Source organism: Oncorhynchus kisutch, unplaced genomic scaffold (assembly GCF_002021735.2).
Source record: "Oncorhynchus kisutch isolate 150728-3 unplaced genomic scaffold, Okis_V2 scaffold3306, whole genome shotgun sequence".
NCBI classification, from domain to species: Eukaryota; Metazoa; Chordata; class Actinopteri; order Salmoniformes; family Salmonidae; genus Oncorhynchus; species Oncorhynchus kisutch.
In genome coordinates, this window is record NW_022265251.1 from 285,642 (window position 1) to 311,985 (window position 26,344).

Sequence of the window (26,344 nt, forward strand, 5' to 3'; positions counted from 1 at the left end):
TAGGGTTGAGGCTAGGGTTAGTGATGTGGTTGAGGCTAGGGTTAGGATTAGGGTTGAGGCTAGGGTTAGGGTTAGGGTTGAGGCTAGGGTTAGGGTTAGGGTTGAGGCTAGGGTTAGGGTTGCGGCTAGGGTTAGTGATGTGGTTGAGGCTAGGGTTAGGGTTAGGGTTAGGGTTAAGGCTATGGTTAGGGTTAGGGTTAGGGTTAGGGTTAGGGTTGAGGGTTAGGGTTGCGGCTAGGGTTAGTGATGTGGTTGAGGCTAGGGTTAGGGTTAGGGTTGAGGGTTAGGGTTGCGGCTAGGGTTAGTGATGTGGTTGAGGCTAGGGTTAGGGTTAGGGTTAGGGTTAGGGTTGAGGCTAGGGCTAGGGCTAGTGTTAGGGTTAGGGTTGGGGTTAGGGTTAGGGTTAGGGTTAGGGTTAGGGTTGAGGCTAGGGCTAGGGCTAGGTTTGTGGTTGAGGCTAGGGTTAGGGTTGGGGTTAGGATTAGGGTTAGGGTTGAGGCTAGGGCTAGGGCTAGGGTTAGGTTTGTGGTTGAGGCTAGGGTTAGGGTTGGGGTTAGGGTTAGGGTTAGGGTTGAGGCTAGGGTTAGGTTCAATGAGTAGCAGACGAATCTGGTGTGCACTGGCACAGGCAACCCCTTTAGGATAAATGGTAAGACTTATGTATTATATACTTTAAATGACTAAGAAAAGCTATAAGAAGAAGACCAGAGTCAGACATTAGAATAAGGCTTAGGTTAAAAGGGTTAGGGTTAGGGTTAGGGTTAGGGTAAGGCTTAGGTTAAAAGGGTTAGGGTTAGGGTTAGGCTTAGGTTAAAAGCCAGAAAATCTAAATTAAGAAGAAAGGCCAAGTGCCAAATTCAGAGCGGTGGTCTAGAAGAAAGAGTTCGATATAAAAGTCTAAAGATTCAAATAGATATGGAGAGTGTAGAGATTCAAATAGATATAGAGAGTGTAGAGATTCAAATAGATATAGAGAGTGTAGAGATTCAAATAGATATAGAGAGTGTAGAGATTCAAATAGATATAGAGAGTGTAGAGATTCAAATAGATATAGAGAGTGTAGAGATTAAAATAGATATAGAGAGTGTAGAGATTAAAATAGATATAGAGAGTGTAGAGATTCAAATAGATATAGAGAGTGTAGAGATTCAAATAGATATAGAGAGTGTAGAGATTCAAATAGATATAGAGAGTGTAGAGATTCAAATAGATATAGAGAGTGTAGAGATTCAAATAGATATAGAGAGTGTAGAGATTCAAATAGATATAGAGAGTGTAGAGATTCAAATAGATATAGAGAGTGTAGGGATTCAAGTTAGATGTGGGGGTATAGGGACATAGGGTTAGGGTTAGAAATTAATAGGGTTAGGGTTAGAAATTAAGCTGAAGATTTGGAAGCTATAGGTTAAGGTCAAAATTCAGATTGGGGTTACCATAAGGAGCAGAGTTAAAATACAGGTCAAGGTTGGATTAAAGTCAGATATGAGGGTCTAAAGGTTTAAGGTTAGGCATGAAGGTCTCAGGGTTAGGTTCAGGCATGGGGGTCCCAGGGTTAGGGTGAGGAATTAGGGTAACTTGGGGTTAAGGTTAGAATTCAGGTTGGGTTGGGGTTAGGGTTAGAGTCAGGGTTAGGGTCAGGGTCAGGGTTAAGTTCAATAAGTAAGGTTAGGCATGAGGGTCTCAGTGTTAGGGTGAGGGATTGGGGTAACTAGGGGTTAAGGTTAGAATTCAGGTTAGGGTTAGGGTTAGGGTCTACAAGGTGAACCGCCCAATACGTACCAAAAAAAATAATGAAAGGTCCATAGTGCCATCAAACAAAGGCAAAACTCGAAATAAGTGCTATAAAAGTATCCAAACAATTAAATAAAACCACACCACACTAAAAGATCAAGAATATGATAAAAATAAGTGCCATCGTTTTTATGGTCCGTGAATAGATCCATTTCATTTCTTTTGCTTTTCTCCGCAGGGTCTAGAAGAATGTGATCAAGTACTCAGGATATGCCTGGTTGTCATGGAAAATGACAAACATAGATGGTCCTGATGGGTTGTCTGTCACGCTGTTGTAGAGTTCAACAGTTGTGGTGCTTTTAGCTGGAGGAACTGTCATCCCATGTCGTCCTGCAGTGAAATCGCCAGTCAGAACTCGACAGAGGTACATATACTTCTGCCCCTGGCGATCCGGTCTTGAGTATGTGCTGCTGGCAGAGTAACTGGCACCAACAGCAAAGTAGGTGCCGTTTCCAAATGCTGTAGCTGGAAAAAATGATACAAATGCTTAGGTTTTAGACTATTGCAGAGACAAGACTGAGTAAATGAGAAGCACAAGCTAAGTTTTAAATGAAGAGCAATAGAATTGTACATATAACTTTTATCAATAAGCCATAGGAGTTGGCAAGACAGGACGCAGAGATCTGGGACCTTGTCCATGGAACATACATATCTGTCTCACCATTTTTCCCAGCAAAGCTCCGATTGAAGCCATGGTTGTTGATGTGATTTATGGTTGTGTGGCATGTTCCATGGAAGAGCCTCTTCTCATTCTTCTGGTGACCGTTCCTGAGCTCCATGTCGTGTTTCTTGATCTGGAGACTCCTCCACAGGGTTGGGTTCTGGATCCTCTCAATCTGAAATAAATTGAGGGAAAATCACTTTATACGAGCCAATAATAGACTCTAAAATGTATCCTGAATACCTTCTATGCATCTTAGATTATTATTGTGGGCTGAAAAAGATCCAGAGAAACAAATATCTGGCTAGCTGACCCCTAGCTGACCCCTAGCTGACCTGTAGATGAGCTGAGGGGCCTCTTCATTATTTCTAAGTGCTTAACTAAATACTAACTGTCACGACTTCCTCCGAAGTCGGTCCCTCTCCTTGTTCGGCGGTCGACGTCACCGGCTTCCTAGTCACCACCGATCCATGTTTCATTTTCGTTTAGTTTTGTCTGTATTAATCACACACCTGGTTTCAATCCCCATATCACGTTCCTTATTTAACCCTCTGGCATACATTTCTGTTCTGTCCGTGATTTTTTGGTGTCTTTAGTGGTTGTTGTATGTGCTAGTGGTTGTTGTATGTGCTAGTGGTTGTTGTATGTGCTAGTGGTTGTTGTATGTGCTAGTGGTTGTTGTATGTGCTAGTGGTTGTTGTATGTGCTAGTGGTTGTTGTATGTGCTAGTGGTTGTTGTATGTGCTAGTGGTTGTTGTATGTGCTAGTGGTTGTTGTATGTGCTAGTGGTTGTTGTATGTGCTAGTGGTTGTTGTATGTGCTAGTGGTTGTTGTATGTGCTAGTGGTTGTTGTATGTGCTAGTGGTTGTTGTATGTGCTAGTGGTTCTTGTATGTGCTAGTGGTTCTTGTATGTGCTAGTGGTTGTTGTATGTGCTAGTGGTTGTTGTATGTGCTAGTGGTTGTTGTATGTTCCTAGTTGTCATTTTTGCTTGACTTTTCGAGTAAACTCTGTTGTTGTTGCTCTAAACCTGTGTCCTGCGCCTCACTACGTTACATCTCTGCACCCAATCGCTGACACTAACACACAAAGTCTCTAATAAACAAACAATTTAATATGGCTGATCTCAAATTCAATCAAATTCTAATCAAATGTATATATAAAGTCATTTTTATATATGACTCCTCTAGCTCCACAATGAAATAGGGTGCAGGCTGTTAGCCAGCCTGCCAGCATAGTGGAGTCTGCCACTAGCGCAGTCAGTGTAGTCAGCTCAGCTATCACCATTGAGACCGTGTGTTGATTTGATTTGATTTGATTTTTTACATCAGTTGATGTCACAAAGTGCTGTACAGAAACCCAGCCTAAAATCCCAAACAGCAAGCAATGCAGGTGTAGAAGCACGGTGGCTAGGAAAAACTCCCTAGAAAGGCCAGAACCTAGTCAGGAAGGCTAGAGACCAACAGATGAGTCACCCTGAACAAATCAACCCATTACTCACACAGCCAACTACAATGGAAAACAGGTAGCCTACCTGTATAACTTTGTTGGGGCAGGTGGCTCTGAACAGGTGTAAAACTTCATTGTGCTCTGGGCTTCCTGGCTGGATGAGGCAGGACAGGCAGGACGTGTTGGCTGGCATGGCATCCCAATGTCGAGGGAGACTCTCAATAGGTTGAGCTAGAGCAAACACAGTTATTACTAAGTTGGTGAACAGTTAGCATTTTCCATAAGAAAACCATGTCACACTTAGCCATCATGCTAACACTAACTGGGCTCGCATTCCCTTGTAAACTAAGGTTAAAATAACAAATGAACTCTGTATGGAATAAACCAGCCTGTACCTGCTAACTTGTCGATTTGTCTGCTTTTGGGACTGTTTCCACTTGTGTTGTTAGCAGCCCTGTCAGGCAGGGTGAACGTGTTCATATTCCTCCAGGCAGAGACCTCCACGCGCGGCAGCTTCCTGTCCAGCGCCTGCTGCAGATGGGAGTTATGGATGGGGTGGAATATCTGGGACTGTCCCCCTGGCTGCTGCTGCCAATCCACCATGTTGCTAGGCTCTGTAATGTTCCTGTTGAAGGACTTTTTGTCCCTGTCCTTCCTCAGCATCTCCTCGATTCTCATGTCAAGGATGCGGTGGCGGTGGGATTTGGACTGGTAGGCAGCGTTGTGTGGGATGCTGCTGCTCTCTGGTTCCTTTAGGTTCAGGTCCTTGATTCTCATGTCATGGATGTGGTGGCTTTGGGATTTGGACTGGTAGACAGCGTCCTGTGGGATGCTGCTGCTCTCTGGTTCCTTTAGGTTCAGGTCCTTGATTCTCATGTCATGGATGTGGTGGCGGTGGGATTTGGACTGGTAGACAGCGTCCTGTGGGATGCTGCTGCTCTCTGGTTCCTTTAGGTTCAGGTCCTTGATTCTCATGTCATGGATGTGGTGGCGGTGGGATTTGGACTGGTAGGCAGCGTTGTGTGGGATGCTGCTGCTCTCTGGTTCCTTTAGGTTCAGGTCCTTGATTCTCATGTCATGGATGTGGTGGCGGTGGGATTTGGACTGGTAGACAGCGTCCTGTGGGATGCTGCTGCTCTCTGGTTCCTTTAGGTTCAGGTCCTTGATTCTCATGTCATGGATGTGGTGGCGGTGGGATTTGGACTGGTAGACAGCGTCCTGTGGGATGCTGCTGCTCTCTGGTTCATTTAGGTTCAGGTCCTTGATCCAACGATCCACTTTGGAAGAAACGTGGAAGACAGCCGGATCCACTTCCAGGCCCTCGATGACAATGTCCTCATTCTTTTGTGGCTTTTTAGCTTTACCCCAGTTGAACAATGCTGTGAGAATAAAAGGGAGGGTGGGGATACCTAGTCAGTTGTACAACTGAATGCCTTCAACTGAAATGTGTCTTTCACATTTAACCCAACACCTCTGAATCAGAGAGGTGCAGGGAGCTGCCTTAATCAACATCCACATGTGGAACGTCATGTAGAACGTCAAGTAAAACGTCATGTGGAACGTCAAGTGGAACGTCATGTGGAACGTCAAGTGGAACGCCATGTGGAACGTCAAGTGGAACATCATGTGGAACGCCATGTGGAACGTCATGTGGAACGTCAAGTGGAACGTCATGTGGAACGTCATGTAGAACGTCAAGTAAAACGTCATGTGCAACGTCATGTGGAACGTCATGTGGAACGTCAAGTAGAACGTCAAGTGGAACGTCATGTGGAACGTCAAGTGGAACGTCATGTGGAGCATCATGTGGAACGCCATGTGGAACGTCAAGTGGAACGTCAAGTAGAATGTCAAGTGGAACGTCATGTGGAACGTCAAGTGGAACGTCATGTGGAACGTCATGTGGAACGTCAAGTAGAACGTCAAGTGGAACGTCAAGTGGAACGTCATGTAGAATATCTTACCGTGAGGTTTTACGTATGTAGGCTTATTGCAGGTGATCAGATATTCAGGTAGAGCCTGGTGACCATTGAAGACGACCCAGGTGTCTCCGCCTCCTTTCACACTGTCATACAAGGTGAGTGGGTCTCTGGCAAAGGGAGGTGGCACGATGAGACCTGGACAGCCAACAATTGACTTGCCAGTCAGCACCTGTGCCTCAATGAAGTACAGGTACTCCTGGTCAGCTGAGCCCTTCCACAGCCTCTCTGCTCCATGGACACTGCTGCTGAAGTAGATCCCCTCTCCCAGATTTTGCTCTGTGGACGTAAACATATGAATGGTGGACTCCATGGCAACAAAAAAACATTTTGTGACGGTTGTTGTGTTATTCTAGCTACACACCAGGAATAGGTTATGTGCTTGAAAAAGGACTAGCGAAAGTGGCCGCCCTGTATATTCTGATTGCGGTAGACCCACGGATAGAGTACATGTCGGCTAGTGTAACTATTTATTACACCTCGTGTTAGCATTCTGTCATTTAAAAAAAAAACGTGTTTTCCAATCTCAAGGCGTTGAATAATAATCAAATACTAAAGTGCCTCTAAGGTAACATGGTAACATAGGTAACATGGTAACAGGGGTAACATGGTAACATAGGTAACATGGTAACATAGGTAACATAGGTAACATGGTAACATAGGTAACATGGTAACAGGGGTAACATAGGTAACATGGTAACATAGGTAACATGGTAACAGGGGTAACATAGGTAACATGGTAACATAGGTAACATGGTAACATAGGTAACATGGTAACATAGGTAACATAGGTAACATAGGTAACATAGGTAACATGGTAACATAGGTAACATGGTAACATAGGTAACATGGTAACAGGGGTAACATAGGTAACATGGTAACATAGGTAACATGGTAACAGGGGTAACATAGGTAACATGGTAACATAGGTAACATAGGTAACATAGGTAACATGGTAACATAGGTAACATAGGTAACATAGGTAACATGGTAACATAGGTAACATGGTAACATAGGTAACATGGTAACAGGGGTAACATAGGTAACATGGTAACATAGGTAACATGGTAACAGGGGTAACATAGGTAACATGGTAACATGGTAACATAGGTAACATAGGTAACATGGTAACATGGTAACAGGGGTAACATGGTAACATAGGTAACATGGTAACATGGTAACATGGTAACATAGGTAACATAGGTAACATGGTAACATGGTAACAGGGGTAACATGGTAACATAGGTAACATGGTAACATGGTAACATAGGTAACATGGTAACATGGTAACATAGGTAACATAGGTAACATGGTAACATGGTAACAGGGGTAACATGGTAACATGGTAACATGGTAACAGGGGTAACATGGTAACATAGGTAACATGGTAACATGGTAACATAGGTAACATGGTAACATAGGTAACATGGTAACATAGGTAACATGGTAACATGGTAACATAGGTAACATAGGTAACATGGTAACATGGTAACAGGGGTAACATGGTAACATAGGTAACATGGTAACATGGTAACATGGTAACATAGGTAACATAGGTAACATGGTAACATGGTAACAGGGGTAACATGGTAACATAGGTAACATGGTAACATGGTAACATAGGTAACATGGTAACATGGTAGCAGGGGGTAACATGGTAACATGGTAACAGGGGTAACATAGGTAACATGGTAACATAGGTAACATAGGTAACATGGTAACAGGGGTAACATAGGTAACATGGTAACATAGATAACATGGTAACATAGGTAACATGGTAACATAGGTAACATGGTAACATAGGTAACATGGTAACATAGGTAACATGGTAACAGGGGTAACATAGGTAACATGGTAACATGGTAACAGGGATAACATAGGTAACATGGTAACATAGGTAACATGGTAACATAGGTAACATAGGTAACATGGTAACATAGGTAACATAGGTAACATAGGTAACATAGGTAACATAGGTAACATGGTAACAGGGGTAACATAGGTAACATGGTAACATGGTAACAGGGGTAACATAGGTAACATGGTAACATAGGTAACATGGTAACATAGGTAACATAGGTAACATAGGTAACATGGTAACATAGGTAACATAGGTAACATGGTAACATAGGTAACATGGTAACATAGGTAACATAGGTAACATGGTAACAGGGGTAACATAGGTAACATGGTAACATAGGTAACATGGTAACATAGGTAACATGGTAACATAGGTAACATGGTAACATAGGTAACATGGTAACAGGGGTAACATAGGTAACATGGTAACATGGTAACAGGGGTAACATAGGTAACATGGTAACATAGGTAACATGGTAACATAGGTAACATAGGTAACATGGTAACATAGGTAACATAGGTAACATAGGTAACATAGGTAACATGGTAACAGGGGTAACATAGGTAACATGGTAACATGGTAACAGGGGTAACATAGGTAACATGGTAACATAGGTAACATGGTAACATAGGTAACATAGGTAACATAGGTAACATGGTAACATAGGTAACATAGGTAACATGGTAACATGGTAACAGGGGTAACATAGGTAACATGGTAACATAGGTAACATGGTAACATAGGTAACATGGTAACAGGGGTAACATAGGTAACATGGTAACATGGTAACAGGGGTAACATAGGTAACATGGTAACATAGGTAACATGGTAACATAGGTAACATGGTAACATGGTAACATAGGTAACATGGTAACATGGTAACAGGGGTAACATGGTAACATAGGTAACATGGTAACAGGGGTAACATGGTAACATAGGTAACATGGTAACATAGGTAACATGGTAACATGGTAACATAGGTAACATGGTAACATGGTAACATGGTAACATAGGTAACATGGTAACATGGTAACAGGGGTAACATAGGTAACATGGTAACATGGTAACAGGGGTAACATAGGTAACATGGTAACATGGTAACATAGGCAACATGGTAACATAGGTAACATGGTAACATGGTAACATAGGTAACATGGTAACATGGTAACATAGGTAACATGGTAACATAGGTAACATGGTAACGTGGTAACATGGTAGCATAGGTAACATGGTAACATGGTAACAGGGGTAACATGGTAACATGGTAACATTGGTAACATGGTAACATAGGTAACATGGTAACATAGGTAACATGGTAACATAGGTAACATGGTAACATGGTAACATGGTAGCATAGGTAACATGGTAACATGGTAACATGGTAACAGGGGTAACACGGTAACATGGTAACATTGGTAACATGGTAACATAGGTAACATGGTAACATGGGTAACATGGTAACATGGTAACATAGGTAACATGGTAACATAGGTAACATGGTAACATAGGTAACATGGTAACATAGGTAACATGGTAACATAGGTAACATGGTGGAGGTTTTCATCTTAAATCAGACGTAAATTGTCCCTTTGTGTCATGTGGAATGGAAGCTTGTTGTGTGCAACAGGGAGGGTCAATTGAGTGCAAGCTTCACAAAAACAATGCCTAGCCTTATCTATCTATGGGGAAAAGGTGTGGCAGTGTTATGCACGACTTGCACATTTTTCCACCACAAATCACCAAAAAGAGTAGAACCAGCTCACCTGCTTTCACACTATGATTGACCATTTTTTAAACCTTTGTTTAACTAGGCAAGTCAGTTAAGAACAAATTCTTTATACAATGACGGCCTACACCGGCCATACTCAGACGACGCTGGGCCAATTGCGCGCTGCCCTAACAGCCTGGAATCAAACCAATGTGTCTGTAGTGATATAGCCTCTAGCACTGAGATACGGTGCTTTAGACCACTGCACCACTCAAGAGCCTGAACCAGGGTCTGTAGTGATATAGCCTCTAGCACTGAGATGCGGTGTCTTAGACCGCTGAACCAGGTACTGTAGTGATATAGCCTCTAGCACTGAGATGAGGTGCCTTAGACCGCTGAACCAGGTACTGTAGTGATATAGCCTCTAGCACTGAGATGAGGTGCCTTAGACCACTGAACCAGGGTCTGTAGTGATATCGCCTCTAGCACTGAGATGCGGTGTCTTAGACCACTGCACCACTTGAGAGCCTGAACCAGGGTCTGTAGTGATATAGCCTCTAGCACTGAGATGCGGTGTCTTAGACCACTGCACCCCTCGAGAGCCTGAACGAGGGTCTGTAGTGATATAGCCTCTAGCACTGAGATGAGGTGCTTTAGACCACTGCACCTCTCGAGAGCCTGAATCAGGGTCTGTAGTGATATAGCCTCTAGCACTGAGATGAGGTGCTTTAGACCACTGCACCACTCGAGAGCCTGAACCAGGGTCTGTAGTGATATAGCCTCTAGCACTGAGATGAGGTGCTTTAGACCACTGCACCACTCGAGAGCCTGAATCAGGGTCTGTAGTGATATAGCCTCTAGCACTGAGATGAGGTGCTTTAGACCACTGCACCATTCGAGAGCCTGAACCAGGGTCTGTAATGATATCGCCTGTTGCACTGAGATGCGGTGCTTTAGACCACTGCACCACTCGAGAGCCTGAATCAGGGTCTGTAGTGATATACCCTCTAGCACTGAGATGAGGTGCTTTAGACCACTGCACCACTCGAGAGCCTGAACCAGGGTCTGTAGTGATATAGCCTTTAGCACTGAGATGAGGTGCTTTAGACCACTGCACCACTCGAGAGCCTGAATCAGGGTCTGTAGTGATATAGCCTCTAGCACTGAGATGAGGTGCTTTAGACCACTGCACCACTCGCGAGCCTGAACCAGGGTCTGTAGTGATATCGCCTCTAGCACTGAGATGCAGTGCTTTAGACCACTGCACCACTCGAGAGCCTGAACCAGGGTCTGTAGTGATATCGCCTCTAGCACTGAGATGCAGTGCTTTAGACCACTGCACCACTCGAGAGCCTGAACCAGGGTCTGTAGTGATATAGCCTCTAGCACTGAGATGCGGTGCTTTAGACAGCTGCACCACTCAAGAGCCTGAACCAGGGTCTGTAGTGATATCGCCTCTAGCACTGAGATGCGGTGCTTTAGACAGCTGCACCACTCGAGAGCCTGAACCAGGGTCTGTAGTGATATAGCCTCTAGCACTGAGATGCGGTGCTTTAGACCACTGCACCACTCGAGAGCCTGATGTTCAATGTTTATTTTGAAAAAAAAGGATGGAATAGGAATAGTTTCACCATATTAAAACGAGAGTTCAATTCATGTAACAGGGGTTGACCTTAAAATGAGGGACACTTGTAAATGAATCACTAATCCCGTTTAATTTAATTTAAAATCTTCAGAAAATGACTGTTGAAACAAGAACATACAGTAACTAGGCTTTTACAAAGAGGGTGGAACCATGAACAAATGTTGGGGTTAAAATGTGTTAAAATCTTCCTAAACGTGGTGTAAACTCCATCTGAATCTCTCTTACTGTCAGGTGGTGTAAACTCCATCTGAATCTCTCTTAACATCAGGTGGTGTAAACTCCATCTGAATCTCTCTAACCATCAGGTGGTGTAAACTCCATCTGAATCTCTCTAACCATCAGGTGGTGTAAACTCCATCTGAATCTCTCTAACCATCAGGTGGTGTAAACTCCATCTGAATCTCTCTTACCATCAGGTGGTGTAAACTCTGAATCTCTCTTACCATCAGGTGGTGTAAACTCTGAACCTCTCTTACCATCAGGTGGTGTAAACGCTGAACCTCTCTTACCATCAGGTGGTGTAAACTCTGAACCTCTCTTACCATCAGGTGGTGTAAACTCTGACCCTCTCTTAACATCAGGTGGTGTAAACTCTGAACCTCTCCTACCATCAGGTGGTGTAAACTCTGAACCTCTCTAACCATCAGGTGGTGTAAACTCTGAACCTCTCTAACCATCAGGTGGTGTAAACTCTGAACCTCTCTTACCATCAGGTGGTGTAAACTCTGAACCTCTCTAACCATTAGGTGGTGTAAACTCCATCTGAATCTCTCTTACCATCAGGTGGTGTAAACTCTGAACCTCTCTAACCATCAGGTGGTGTAAACTCCATCTGAATCTCTCCTACCATCAGGTGGTGTAAACTCTGAACCTCTCTAACCATCAGGTGGTGTAAACTCCATCTGAATCTCTCTAACCATCAGCTGGTGTAAACTCTGAATCTCTCTAACCATCAGGTGGTGTAAACTCTGAAACTCTCTTACCATCAGGTGGTGTAAACTCTGAACCTCTCTTACCATCAGGTGGTGTAAACTCTGAATCTCTCTAACCATCAGGTGGTGTAAACTCTGAACCTCTCTAACCATCAGGTGGTGTAAACTCTGAACCTCTCTTACCATCAGGTGGTGTAAACTCTGAACCTCTCTAACCATCAGGTGGTGTAAACTCCATCTGAATCTCTCTTACCATCAGGTGGTGTAAACTCTGAACCTCTCTAACCATCAGGTGGTGTAAACTCCATCTGAATCTCTCTTACCATCAGGTGGTGTAAACTCTGAACCTCTCTAACCATCAGGTGGTGTAAACTCCATCTGAATCTCTCTAACCATCAGGTGGTGTAAACTCTGAATCTCTCTAACCATCAGGTGGTGTAAACTCCATCTGAATCTCTCTAACCATCAAGTGGTGTAAACTCTGAATCTCTCTAACCATCAGGTGGTGTAAACTCTGAACCTCTCTTACCGTCAGGTGGTGTAAACTCCATCTGAAAGCCCACTCTGCTGAGCAGGTCACAGAATTGCACAGGCAAGCGTTGGTACATTCGCTGAGAAGAGGTAGACACCTGCATCTGCCTCTTCCTAAGGTCAAAGACCTGCTTCAGAGCTTTGTTCTCCACCTTCTCAACCTGTAACGCATCAGCCATGGACATATTTGATGAATTATCAGGCAGGGAATACCACAGATTGCAACTTTAATGTTATCCATCGTTTCCTGTGACACTCACCCTGACAATTTGAAGTCCGGCAAAATGTTGCTGTCTCTCTTTATAGTCAGAACTGTTGTCATCTACAGGCTTCCTTGGGGAACTGATGGGAGATTGCAGGCCCATTAAACTCAACTCTTCCTTTGCAAAATCCTCTTGGACTTTGCAGCACAGGGCTTCCACCTCTAACACAGCAGCTTTGAACCCTCTAGAAGCCCCCTGGATGGTCAATCCAAAGCGGCCATCTTTAAAGTTCTCCTCGATGGAAACTTCCCTCTTGGTCTGAAGGGAAAGAAGCTCTTCAAACTCCCTCTGGCCAAAGTGCTGGATGAAATTGTTGTGAATGGTGATTACATTCTTCGAGGCAGGGTACAAAGCATCCAAATACCAGCGTCTGGCCTCCCTCAATGTCTCATGATAGGCCCCACTGAGCTCAATAAACGGTGGAACACTTTTCCTTGCATCTCTGGAGTCGGAATGGACAGTTTCGTGCTTAAATACTTAAAGATGAGACACAGAAGAAGAATACTGTGAGATATACTGTAGGAAATACTGTAAGAAAGACTGTGAGATATCATGTAGGAAATACTGTAGGAAATACTGTGGAAAATACTGTGAGATATACTGTAGGAAATACTGTGAGATATACTGTAGGAAATACTGTGAGATATACTGTAGGAAATACTGTGAGATATACTGTAGGAAATACTGTGAGATATACTGTAGGAAATACTGTGAGATATACTGTAGGAAATACTGTGAGATATACTGTAGGAAATACTGTGAGATATACTGTGAGATATACTGATGGAAATACTGTAAGAAATACTGAGATATACCATAGGAAATACAGTAGGAAATATTGTGAGATATACTGTAGGAAATACTGTGAGATATACTGTAGGAAATACTGTGAGATATACTGTAGGAAATACTGTGAGATATACTGTAGGAAATACTGTGAGATATACTGTAGGAAATACTGTGAGATATACTGTAGGAAATACTGTGAGATATACTGTAGGAAATACTGTGAGATATACTGTAGGAAATACTGTGAGATATACTGTAGGAAATACTGTGAGATATACTGTAGGAAATACTGTGAGATATACTGTAGGAAATACTGTGAGATATACTGTAGGAAATACTGTGAGATATACTGTAGGAAATACTGTGAGATATACTGTAGGAAATACTGTGAGATATACTGTAGGAAATACTGTGAGATATACTGTAGGAAATACTGTGAGATATACTGTAGGAAATACTGTGAGATATACTGTAGGAAATACTGTGAGATATACTGTAGGAAATACTGTGAGATATATGGCAAGTGTTCTGATAAAACACCAACGATAATAAGAGTTCCTCTTCATCTACTTCTTTTGACCAGGATCTCACCTTGAAAGGAGGCAGAACTACACTGTTGGAAGAACTAAGAACTAGATCTAAAATGGCCCCCGGAAGAAATGGCAGCAGTTTTACAGGCGCCCAACCAATTGTGCTATTACTTGTTTTTTTCGCGTTATTTGTAACTTATTTTGTACATAATGTTTCTGCAACCGTATTTTATGGCAAAAAAGAGCTTCTGGATATCAGGACAGCGATCGCTCACCTCGGATTAGACAAAGAGCTTCTGAATATCAGGACAGCGATCACTCACCTCGGATTAGACAAAGATCTTCTGGATATCAGGACAGCGATCACTCACCTCGGATTAGACAAAGAGCTTCTGGATATCAGGACAGCAATCACTCACCTCGGATTAGACAAAGAGCTTCTGGATATCAGGACAGCGATCACTCACCTCGGATTAGACAAAGATCTTCTGGATATCAGGACAGCGATCACTCACCTCGGATTAGACAAAGAGCTTCTGGATATCAGGACAGCGATCACTCACCTCGGATTAGACAAAGATCTTCTGGATATCAGGACAGCGATCACTCACCTCGGATTAGACAAAGAGCTTCTGGATATCAGGACAGCGATCACTCACCTCGGATTAGACAAAGAGCTTCTGGATATCAGGACAGCGATCACTCACCTCGGATTAGACAAAGAGCTTCCGGATATCAGGACAGAGATCACTCACCTCAGATTAGACAAAGAGCTTCTGGATATCAGGACAGCGATCACTCACCTCGGATTAGACAAAGAGCTTCTGGATATCAGGACAGAGATCACTCACCTCAGATTAGACAAAGAGCTTCTGGATATCAGGACAGCGATCACTCACCTCGGATTAGACAAAGAGCTTCTGGATATCAGGACAGCGATCACTCACCTCGGATTAGACAAAGAGCTTCTGAATATCAGGACAGCGATCACTCACCTTGGATTAGACAAAGATCTTCTGGATATCAGGACAGCGATCACTCACCTCGGATTAGACAAAGAGCTTCTGGATATCAGGACAGCGATCACTCACCTCGGATTAGAGAAGGAGCTTCTGGATATCAGGACAGAGATCACTCACCTCAGATTAGACAAAGAGCTTCTGGATATCAGGACAGCGATCACTCACCTCGGATTAGACTAAGAGCTTCTCGATATCAGGACAGCGATCACTCACCTCGGATTAGACAAATAATTTTTCTTCAACAAGCAGGACGCACAGGACATTCTCCGAACACCCGACAAGGCCAACATCCCAGTTATTTGCTAGAAGAAGAGACGCAGGTACAGAGGCCACAGAGCGGGATGCCTCGTACGGACCCGCAGAAGGCGAGTGGGAAAGCTGCCCGTTACCGTCAATATTACTCGCCAAAGTGCAATCATTGGACAATAAATTAAACAAGGTACGATCACGAATATCATTCCAAAGGGACATCAAAAACTGTAATATCTTATGTTTCACGGAATCGCTGCAGCGGTAAGATAGAACAGCACAATCCGATAAGATGAGGGGGGGTCTGTGCATATTTGTAAACAACAGCTGGTGCACGAAATCTAAGGAAGTCCCTAGATTTTGCTCGCCTGAAGTAGAGTATCTTGTGATAAATTGCAGACCCCACTACTTGCCTAGAGAGTTCTCAGCTATACTTTTCGTGGCTGTTTATTTACCACCGCAGCTGGCACTAAGACCGCACTCAGCCAGCTGTATAAAGAAATAAGCTAACAGGAAACAACTCACCCAGAGGCGGCGCTCCTAGTGGCCAGAGACCTTAATGCCGGGAAACTTAAATCAGTTTTACCTCATTTATATCAACATGTTAAATGTGCAACCAGAGGAAAACAAATCTAGATCACCTTTACTCCACACACAGATTCGCGTACAAATCTCTCGCTCGCCCTCCATTTGGTAAATCTGACCACATCTATATCCTGATTCCTGCTTACAAGCAAACATTAAAGCAGGAAGCACCAATGACTCGGTGTATAAAACGTGGTCAGATGAAGCAGATGCTAAACTACAGGACTATTTTGCTATCACAGACTGGAACATGTTCCGGGATTCTCCCGATGACGTTGAGGAATACACCACATCAGTTGTTGGCTGTATCAATAAGTGCATCGAGGACGTCGTCCCCACAGTGACTGTACGTACATACCCCAACCAGAAGCCATGATTTACAGGCAACATTCGCACTGAGCTAAAGGGTAGAGCTATCGCTTTCAAGGTGCGGGACTCTAAGCCCGAAGCTTATAAGAAATCCTGCTATGTCCTGCGACGAATCATCAAACAGGAAAAGCGTCAATACAGGGCTAAGATTGAACCATACCACACCGGCTCCGAAGCTTGTCTTATGTGGCAGGGCCTGCAAACTATTACAGGCTACAAAGGGAAGCACAGCCGCGAGCTGCCCAGTGACACGAGCCTACCAGACGAGCTAAATCACTTCTATGCTCTCTTCGATGCAAGCAACACTGAGGCATGCATGAGAGCATCAGCTGTTCAGGACAACTGTGTGATCACGCTCTCTGTAGCCAGTGTGAGTAAGACCTTTAAACAGGTCAACATTCACAAGGCTGCGGGGCCAGACGGATTACCAGGACGTGTGCTCCGGGCATGTGCTGACTAACTGGCAGGTGTCTTCACTGACATTTTCAACATGTCCCTGACTGAGTCTGTAATACCAACATGTTTCTAGCAGACCACCAGTGTCCCTGTGCCCAAGAACACGAAGGCAACCTGCCTAAATGACTACATACCCGTAGCACTCACGTCCAAAGTTCTTTGAATGGCTGGTAATGGCTCACATCAACACCATTATCCCAGAAACCCTAGACCCACTCCAATTTGCATACCACCCAAACAGATCCACAGATGATGCAATCTCTATTTCACTCCACACTATCCTTTCCTACCTGGACAAGAGGAACACCTATTTGAGAATGCTATTCATTGACTACAGTTCAGCGTTCAACACCCTAGTGCCCACAAAGCTCATCACTAAGCTAAGGATCCTGGGACTAAACACCTCCCTCTGCAACTGAATCTTGGACTTCCTGATGAGCCGCCCCCAGGTGGTAAGGGTAGGTAGCAACACATCTGCCACACTGATCCTCAACGCTGGAGCTCCCCAGGGGTGCGTGCTCAGTCCCCTCCTGTACTCCCTGTTCACCCATGGCCAGGCACAACTCCAACACCATCATGAAGTTTGCAGACGACACAACAGCGGTAGGCCTGGTCACCGACAACAACGAGACAGCCGATAGGGAGGAGGTCAGAGACCTGGCCGGGTGGTGCCAGAATAACAACCTATCCCTCAACATAACCAAGACTAAGGAGATGATTGTGGACTACAGGAAAAGGAGGACCGAGCACGCCCACATTCTCATCGACGGGGCTGTAGTGGAGCAGATTGAGAGCATTACCAACAAACTAGAATGGTCCAAACACACCAAGACAGTCGTGAAGAGAGCACGTCAAAGCCTATTCCCCATCAGGAAACTAAAAAGATTTGGCTTGAGTCCTCAGATCCTCAAAAGGATCTACAGCTGCAACATTGAGAGCATCCTGACAAGTTGTATCACTGCCTGTATCAGGCAATTGCTGGGCCTCTGACCGCAAGGCACTACAGAGGGTAGTGCGTACGGCCCAGTACATCACTGGGGCCAAGCTGCCTGCCATCCAGAACCTCTACACCAGGCGGTCCAAAAGATTGTATAAGACCCCAGCTACCTTCTCTCTACTACCGCATGGCAAGCGGTACCGGAGTGCCAAGTCTAGGACAAAAAGGCTTCTCGACAGTTTTTACCCCCAAGCCATAAGACTCCTGAACAGGTAACCAAATGGTTACCCGGACTATTTGCATTGTGTGCCTCCCCCAACCCCTCTTTTACACTGCTGCTACTCTCTGTTTATCATATATGCATAGTCACTTTAACTATACATTCATGTACATACTACCTCAATTGGCCCGACAAACCAGTGCTCCCGCATACTGACTAACTGGGCTATCTCCATTGTGTCCCAGCCACCACCTGCCAACCCCTATTTTACGCTACTGCTACTCTCTGTTCATCATATATGCATAGTCACTTTAACCAGATCTACATACTACCTCAATCAGCCGACTAACCGGTGTCTGCATGTGGCCTTGCTACTGTTATTTTTCACTGTCTTTTTACTGTTGAGGTCCTTTGACAGCTGGGTAGAAAACCTTTCCTCACCTGGCTTCTTGAACTTCATTGCACCGGCATCAACACCATGGAGCACAGCAGTACATCCAAACTTGCTATGTAGGACATATGTCAGAGCTGGTCCGCATTGATCCAGGATGCTCACCATCTCCTCCTCCAGAGGGATATTCTCTGACCTGGTCATTGCTCTCATAGAACAGGGAATATTGATCTGACGAATGAGGAGAACAATTAAGATCAATAAAATATGGAAGCCGCGCCACTGTCCGCCCCCACCTACGTTGTTATTGTTTTTGATTTTGTTGATCAAGTGGAGGTGAGGAGCGTCATGGTAACGTGGTGAAACAAAAACACTACACACTCTGCTGTTCTATAATGTCCCGTGATGCATTGACATCTGAGGGAAGAAGCAGTGTTGGTTGTTTGAAGTAAGTTCGGTAGTGTATGTTGTATTACCACAAATGAACATGGCAGTTTCACCATTAAGTATTCCACCTTTAAGGCATACATTATACAAATCAAATTTTATCAACATAATATAGCCTTTCATATAGTTTGCTCGTAACTACTGACATGTACAGTGCCTTCAGAAAGTATTCACACCCCTTGACGTTTTCCACATTTTGTTGTGTTACAGTTTAAAAATATATATAAAAATGTAGATTTTGTGTCACTGGCTTAAGCACAAAACCCCATAATGTCAAAGTGAAATGATGTTGTTTTGTAATGCCAAGAGTGTGCAAAGCTGTCATCAAGTCAGGCTCCTGAGCCGTGCAGCTGTCTAAGGCACTGAATCTCAGTGCAAGAGGTGTCATTACAGTCCTTGGTTCGAATCCATCTGAATCACATCCAGCAGTGATGGGGAGTCCCATAGGGCAGTGCACAATTGGCCCAGTGTCATCTGGGTTTGGCCAGGGTAGGCCATTAATGTAAACAAGAATTTGTTCTTAAAACCTCTTCGGACTAGGGGGCGGTATTTTCACGTCTGGATGAAAAGCGTGCCCAAAGTAAACTGCCTGCTACTCAGGCCCAGAAGCTAGGATATGCGAATAGTTGGTAGATTTGGATAGAAAACACTCTAATGTTTCCAAAACTGTTAAAATTATGTCTGTGAGTATAACCAAACTTATTTGGCAGGTGAAACCCAGGGTTTCTATGTGAATCTAGATTTGAGGCCTTTGGGCACGCGGTTGCAGTTCCTATGGTTTCCACTAGATGTCAACAGTCTTTAGAAATTGGTTGATGTTTTTCCTTTGAGAAATGAAGAAGTAGCCCTGTTATTTCCATGTGTCACTCCAGGTGCACTCTAATGTTTTGGTGCACGCAACCTGGAACGTGCTTCACTTTGTTTTCATCCGGTATTGAGCACAGTTATTTTTTATTTTAACTAGGCAAGTCAGTTAAGAACAAATTCTTATTTTCAATGACAGCCTAGGAACAGTGGGTTAACTGCCTGTTCAGGGGCAGAACGACAGATTTGAACTTGCAACCTTTCAGTTCATAGTCCAACACTCTAACCACTAGGCTACCCTGCAACCCAGCTTATCCCGTCTAAAATTTGATCGATTATTTACGGTTTAAAATATCTAAAGTTGGATTATGAAAGTTGTTTGAAATGTTTGGATCAAGATTACAGGTAACTTATTAAATATTTTGTAGTCATGTTGGGCGAGCTGGAACCAATGTTTTTCTGAATCAAACGCGCCAAATAAATGGACATTTTGTCGATATATAACGACGGAATTAATCGAACAAAAGGATCATTTGTGATGTTTATGGGACATATTAGAGTGCCAACAGAAGAAAATCTTCAAAGGTAAGGCATGAATTATAGCGTTATTTCTGAGTTTTGTGTCGCGCCTGGGGGGTTTAAATATGATTGTCATGTGTTTGTTTGATGGGGTGCTGTCCTTAGACAATCGCACGATTTGCTTTCACCATTAAGCCTTTTTGAAATCTGACACGGTGGCTGGATAAGCTTTAATTTGGTGTATTGCACTTGTGAATGTATGAAAGTTAAATATTTATAATAAAAAAATATAAAAAAATTGCGCTCTGCAATTTCACCGGATGTTGTCGAAACGTTCCGCTAGCCATAATTGAACTGACTTGCCTAGTTCAATAAAAGGCAAAGGGTGGCTACTTTGAAGAATGTAAAATATATTTAGATTTATTTAACACTTTTTTGGTTACTACATGTTTCCATATGGGTTATTTCATAGTTTTGATGTCTTCATTATTGTTCAACAATGTAGAAAATAGTAAAAATAAAGAAAAACCCTTGAGTGAGTAGGTGTTCTAAAACTTTTGACCGGTAGTGTATGTATAATTGATTTTGAATCATGTCCTTGTTAGTAACTGTTGGTGTATCTGAACATAAACAATAAACTCAAATTAGATCAAATAAAGTATCAAGTTGTTAATTGTGAGCTAGATTCGGGCATATTCCTTCCTAGAGAGCAAACCTACAAAAATATACAACACAGACTAGATCTAACTTGTTTAGTAAGGACAGACTAGATCAAACTTGTTTAGTAAGGACAGACTAGATCGAACTTGTTTAGTAAAGACAGACTAGATCTAACTTGTTTTGTAAGGACAGACTAGATCGAACTTGTTTAGTAAAGACAGACTAGATCTAACTTGTTTAGTAAGGACAGACTAGATCAAACTTGTTTAGTAAGGACAGACTAGATCGAACTTGTTTTGTAAGGACAGACTAGATCGAACTTGTTTAGTAAAGACAGACTAGATCGAACTTGTTTAGTAAAGACAGACTAGATCTAACTTGTTTTGTAAGGACAGACTAGATCGAACTTGTTTAGTAAAGACAGACTAGATCGAACTTGTTTAGTAAAGACAGACTAGATCTAACTTGTTTTGTAAGGACAGACTAGATCGAACTTGTTTAGTAAAGACAGACTAGATCGAACTTGTTTAGTAAAGACAGACTAGATCGAACTTGTTTAGTAAGGACAGACTAGATCGAACTTGTTTAGTAAAGACAGACTAGATCGAACTTGTTTAGTAAAGACAGACTAGATCGAACTTGTTTAGTAAGGTCAGACTAGATCGAACTTGTTTAGTAAAGACAGACTAGATCGAACTTGTTTAGTAAAGACAGACTAGATCGAACTTGTTTAGTAAGGTCAGACTAGATCGAACTTGTTTTGTAAGGACAGACTAGATCTAACTTGTTTAGTAAGGACAGACTAGATCTAACTTGTTTAGTAAAGACAGACTAGATCGAACTTGTTTAGTAAGGACAGACTAGATCTAACTTGTTTAGTAAGGACAGACTAGATTGAACTTGTTTAGTAAGGACAGACTAGATCTAACTTGTTTAGTAAGGACAGACTAGATCTAACTTGTTTAGTAAGGACAGACTAGATCGAACTTGTTTAGTAAGGACAGACTAGATCGAACTTGTTTAGTAAAGACAGACTAGATCGAACTTGTTTAGTAAGGTCAGACTAGATCGAACTTGTTTAGTAAAGACAGACTAGATCTAACTTGTTTAGTAAAGACAGACTAGATCGAACTTGTTTAGTAAAGACAGACTAGATCGAACTTGTTTATTAAAGACAGACTAGATCGAACTTGTTTAGTAAGGTCAGACTAGATCGAACTTGTTTAGTAAAGACAGACTAGATCGAACTTGTTTAGTAAGGTCAGACTAGATCTAACTTGTTTAGTAAAGACAGACTAGATCGAACTTGTTTAGTAAAGACAGACTAGATCTTACTTGTTTAGTAAAGACAGACTAGATCTAACTTGTTTAGTAAGGACAGACTAGATCTAACTTGTTTAGTAAAGACAGACTAGATCTAACTTGTTTAGTAAAGACAGACTAGATCTAACTTGTTTAGTAAAGACAGACTAGATCTAACTTGTTTAGTAAGGACAGACTAGATCTAACTTGTTTAGTAAAGACAGACTAGATCTAACTTGTTTAGTAAAGACAGACTAGATCGAACTTGTTTATTAAAGACAGACTAGATCTAACTTGTTTAGTAAAGACAGACTAGATCTAACTTGTTTAGTAAAGACAGACAAGATCTAACTTGTTTAGTAAAGACAGACTAGATCGAACTTGTTTAGTAAGGTCAGACTAGATCTAACTTGTTTAGTAAAGACAGACTAGATCTAACTTGTTTAGTAAAGACAGACTAGATCTAACTTGTTTAGTAAAGACAGACTAGATCTAACTTGTTTAGTAAAGACAGACTAGATCTAACTTGTTTAGTAAAGACAGACTAGATCTAACTTGTTTAGTAAAGACAGACTAGATCTAACTTGTTTAGTAAAGACAGACTAGACCTAACTTGTTTAGTAAAGACAGACTAGATCTAACTTGTTTAGTAAAGACAGACTAGATCTAACTTGTTTAGTAAAGACAGACTAGATCTAACTTGTTTATTAAAGACAGACTAGATCTAACTTGTTTAGTAAAGACAGACTAGATCTAACTTGTTTAGTAAAGACAGACTAGATCTAACTTGTTTATTAAAGACAGACTAGATCTAACTTGTTTAGTAAAGACAGACTAGATCTAACTTGTTTAGTAAAGACAGACTAGATCTAACTTGTTTAGTAAAGACAGACTAGATCTAACTTGTTTAGTAAAGACAGACTAGATCTAACTTGTTTAGTAAAGACAGACTAGATCTAACTTGTTTAGTAAAGACAGACTAGATCTAACTTGTTTAGTAAAGACAGACTAGATCTAACTTGTTTAGTAAAGACAGACTAGATCTAACTTGTTTAGTAAAGACAGACTAGATCTAACTTGTTTAGTAAAGACAGACTAGATCGAACTTGTTTAGTAAAGACAGACTAGATCGAACTTGTTTAGTAAGGACAGACTAGATCTAACTTGTTTAGTAAAGACAGACTAGATCGAACTTGTTTAGTAAAGACAGACTAGATCTAACTTGTTTAGTAAAGACAGACTAGATCTAACTTGTTTAGTAAAGACAGACTAGATCTAACTTGTTTAGTAAAGACAGACTAGATCTAACTTGTTTAGTAAAGACAGACTAGATCTAACTTGTTTAGTAAAGACAGACTAGATCTAACTTGTTTAGTAAAGACAGACTAGATCTAACTTGTTTAGTAAAGACAGACTAGATCTAACTTGTTTAGTAAAGACAGACTAGATCTAACTTGTTTAGTAAAGACAGACTAGATCACAAAAAAGCACATAAAGAAATCACAGTACCTGGTGTTTTACAATAAATGTAAATCTCTTTCTTCTGGTTTCCGTGTAGATCCGTATGAGGCCTAGTGAGAAGATGATTGGATGAACTGCAAGCTCGTGTGTGTGTGTGTGTGTGTGTGTGTGTGTGTGTGCGTGTGTGTGTGTGTGTGTGCGTGTGTGTGTGTGTGTGTGTGTGTGTGTGTGTGTGTGTGTGTGTGTGTGTGTGTGTGTGTGTGTGTGTGTGTGTGTGTGTGTGTGTGTGTGTATGTGTTATTTACTCTGGGGGCAGGACTTCCCATGAAGAGCCCAGAGTGTTCAGGAAGTTGAACTGAAAGTAAATCCTTGTCTTGGGCTGGGCTTGGCTGTGTTCCATACCTACTTTCTGCCTCCTCGATTCAAATAGCACCTCTGCGTCAGTGTTATGATCTAGGATCAGTTTTAATCCTTAGAATCGTAATGAATAAGATGACATGGACAGGGGGACCTGATCCTAGATCAGCACTATGACTGAATACTGGTCCTTTTACATTACATGGACAGGGGGACCTGATCCTAGATCAGCACTATGACTGAATACTGGTCCTTTTACATTACATGGACAGGGGGACCTGATCCTAGATCAGCACTATGACTGAATACTGGTCCTTTTACATTACATGGACAGGGGGACCTGATCCTAGATCAGCACTATGACTGAATACTGGTCCTTTTACATTACATGGACAGGGGGACCTGATCCTAGATCAGCACTATGACTGAATACTGGTCCTTTTACATTACATGGACAGGGGGACCTGATCCTAGATCAGCACTATGACTGAATACTGGTCCTTTTACCTTACATGGACAGGGGGACCTGATCCTAGATCAGCACTATGACTGAATACTGGTCCTTTTACATTACATGGACAGGGGGACCTGATCCTAGACCAGCACTATGACTGAATACTGGTCCTTTTACATTACATGGACAGGGGGACCTGATCCTAGATCAGCACTATGACTGAATACTGGTCCTTTTACATTACATGGACAGGGGGACCTGATCCTAGATCAGCACTATGACTGAATACTGGTCCTTTTACATTACATGGACAGGGGGACTGTTGATGGATGGTGGACTGTTGTTTCTCTTTACTTATTTGAGCTGTTGTTGACATAATATGGCCTTGGTCTTTTACCAAATAGGGTTATCTTCTGTATACCACCCCTACCTTGTCACAACACAACTGATTGGCTCAAATGCATTATGAAGGAAAGAAATACCAACAAAAGAACTTTAAACAAGTCACACCTGTTAATTGAAATGCATTCCAGGTGACTACCTCATGAAGCTGGTTGAGAGAATGCCAAGAGTGTGCAAAGCTGTCATCAAGGCAAAGGGTGGCTACTTTGAAGAATCTCAAATATAAAATATATTTTGATTTGTTTAACACAACATTGGTGGATTGATTCCATAGGTGTTATTTCATAGTTTTCATGTCTTCACCATTATTATACAATGTAGAAAATAGTACAAATAAAGAAAAACCCTTGAATGAGTCGGTGTTTTTTTAATTTATTTTACCTTTATTTAACCAGGCAAGTCAGTTAAGAACACATTCTTATTTTCAATGACGGCCTGGGAACAGTGGGTTAACTGCCTGTTCAGGGGCAGAACGACAGATTTGTACCTTGTCAGCTCGGGGGTTTGAAGTCGCAACCTTCCGGTTACTAGTCCAATGCTCTAACCACTAGGCTACGCTGCCGCCCCAACTGTTGACTGGTTCTGTATATATATTTCTCAATGGAGGAGTCTATAGATGTCATAAAGATATCAACAGAATTTGACTATGACAACGCCACGCTCACATCTCCTGGTGGGGAAATATTCAGAATATTGTGATTGCCAGCCATCAAAATCAGCCTACATTTAGGCTGTTGTTTCTATGTGTGTCTTTCACACTGTGTTGAGGTAAAAAATCAGGCCAAATTTAGGTTGTTGTTTATGTGTATTTCGATTCTAAATGTTATGAATCTAAATATATCCAAATCAGATTTTTAGAAAAACACTTTGTGGTACTGTTAGATCAGATTTTGTGAATGTTAAAACACACATAAACGACCTGTTTATAACTGGTGCGATTGGTATCCCACCCGTCTGATAGGCCTATTCATTAGGCTCGTCCAAAAGCTACAATTTGGTTGTCTGGATAAAGTTCTGTGTCACTGTATCCATAAGTATCCATTAGCCACTGACTGTTCTAACTTTACAACAGAGGCAGTTCACTTCTTATAACGTGGGAAAGTGCTCAGTCAGACATTTCACTCGTAGGTGTGTCTGCAATACGAGCTGTAACATGTTCTAACACGTATTCCCTTTGAAGTGTTTTGTGTTGAACATGTTTTTCCTGAGTTACAACACTTTCTGAACCAATGGAAACTTGTGAAGAGAAAAATACCTCAATGCGAATCTGTGTTAAAACTAATGTACAGTACAACCCCCAGACAGGACACTAGTCTATCTCCTGTTTCTGTAGTGAGACAGCTTGATGTACAGGACACCCACTGGACAGGACACTAGTCTATCTCCTGTTTCTGTAGTGAGACAGCTTGATGTACAGGACACCCCCTGGACAGGACACTAGTCTATCTCCTGTTTCTGTAGTGAGACAGCTTGATGTACAGGACACCCCCTGGACAGGACACTAGTCTATCTCCTGTTTCTGTAGTGAGACAGCTTGATGTACAGGACAACCCCTGGACAGGACACTAGTC

At 42.3% G+C, this 26,344-nt stretch overlaps 1 protein-coding gene across 1 annotated transcript; it reads right to left on the bottom strand.

The window, feature by feature from the left end:
- Nucleotides 1-491: 491 nt before the first annotated feature.
- Nucleotides 492-23,673, bottom strand: LOC116371486 (uncharacterized). The gene is made up of 9 exons (XM_031820387.1): nt 23,609-23,673; nt 18,418-18,598; nt 12,817-13,295; nt 12,555-12,717; nt 5,865-6,158; nt 4,296-5,279; nt 3,986-4,131; nt 2,453-2,627; nt 492-2,256 (listed from the first exon to the last, which is right to left on the bottom strand). Exons 2-9 carry the CDS (start codon nt 18,578-18,580, stop codon nt 1,973-1,975), a joined length of 2,688 nt encoding a protein of 895 aa, XP_031676247.1. The 5' UTR covers nt 18,581-18,598; nt 23,609-23,673; the 3' UTR covers nt 492-1,972.
- Between the last annotated feature and the right edge of the window lie 2,671 nt (nt 23,674-26,344).

Excerpts from the sequence above, each read along its gene's own strand:
- LOC116371486 (XM_031820387.1), bottom strand. The coding sequence starts at position 18,580 with ATGAGAGCAATGACCAGGTCAGAGAATATCCCTCTGGAGGAGGAGATG. Across the intron at positions 12,718-12,816 it reads CCGGACTTCAAATTGTCAGG|GTTGAGAAGGTGGAGAACAA; the intron begins GTGAGTGTCACA and ends GATGCGTTACAG. Across the intron at positions 2,628-3,985 it reads GCCCCAACAAAGTTATACAG|ATTGAGAGGATCCAGAACCC; the intron begins GTAGGCTACCTG and ends AATTTATTTCAG.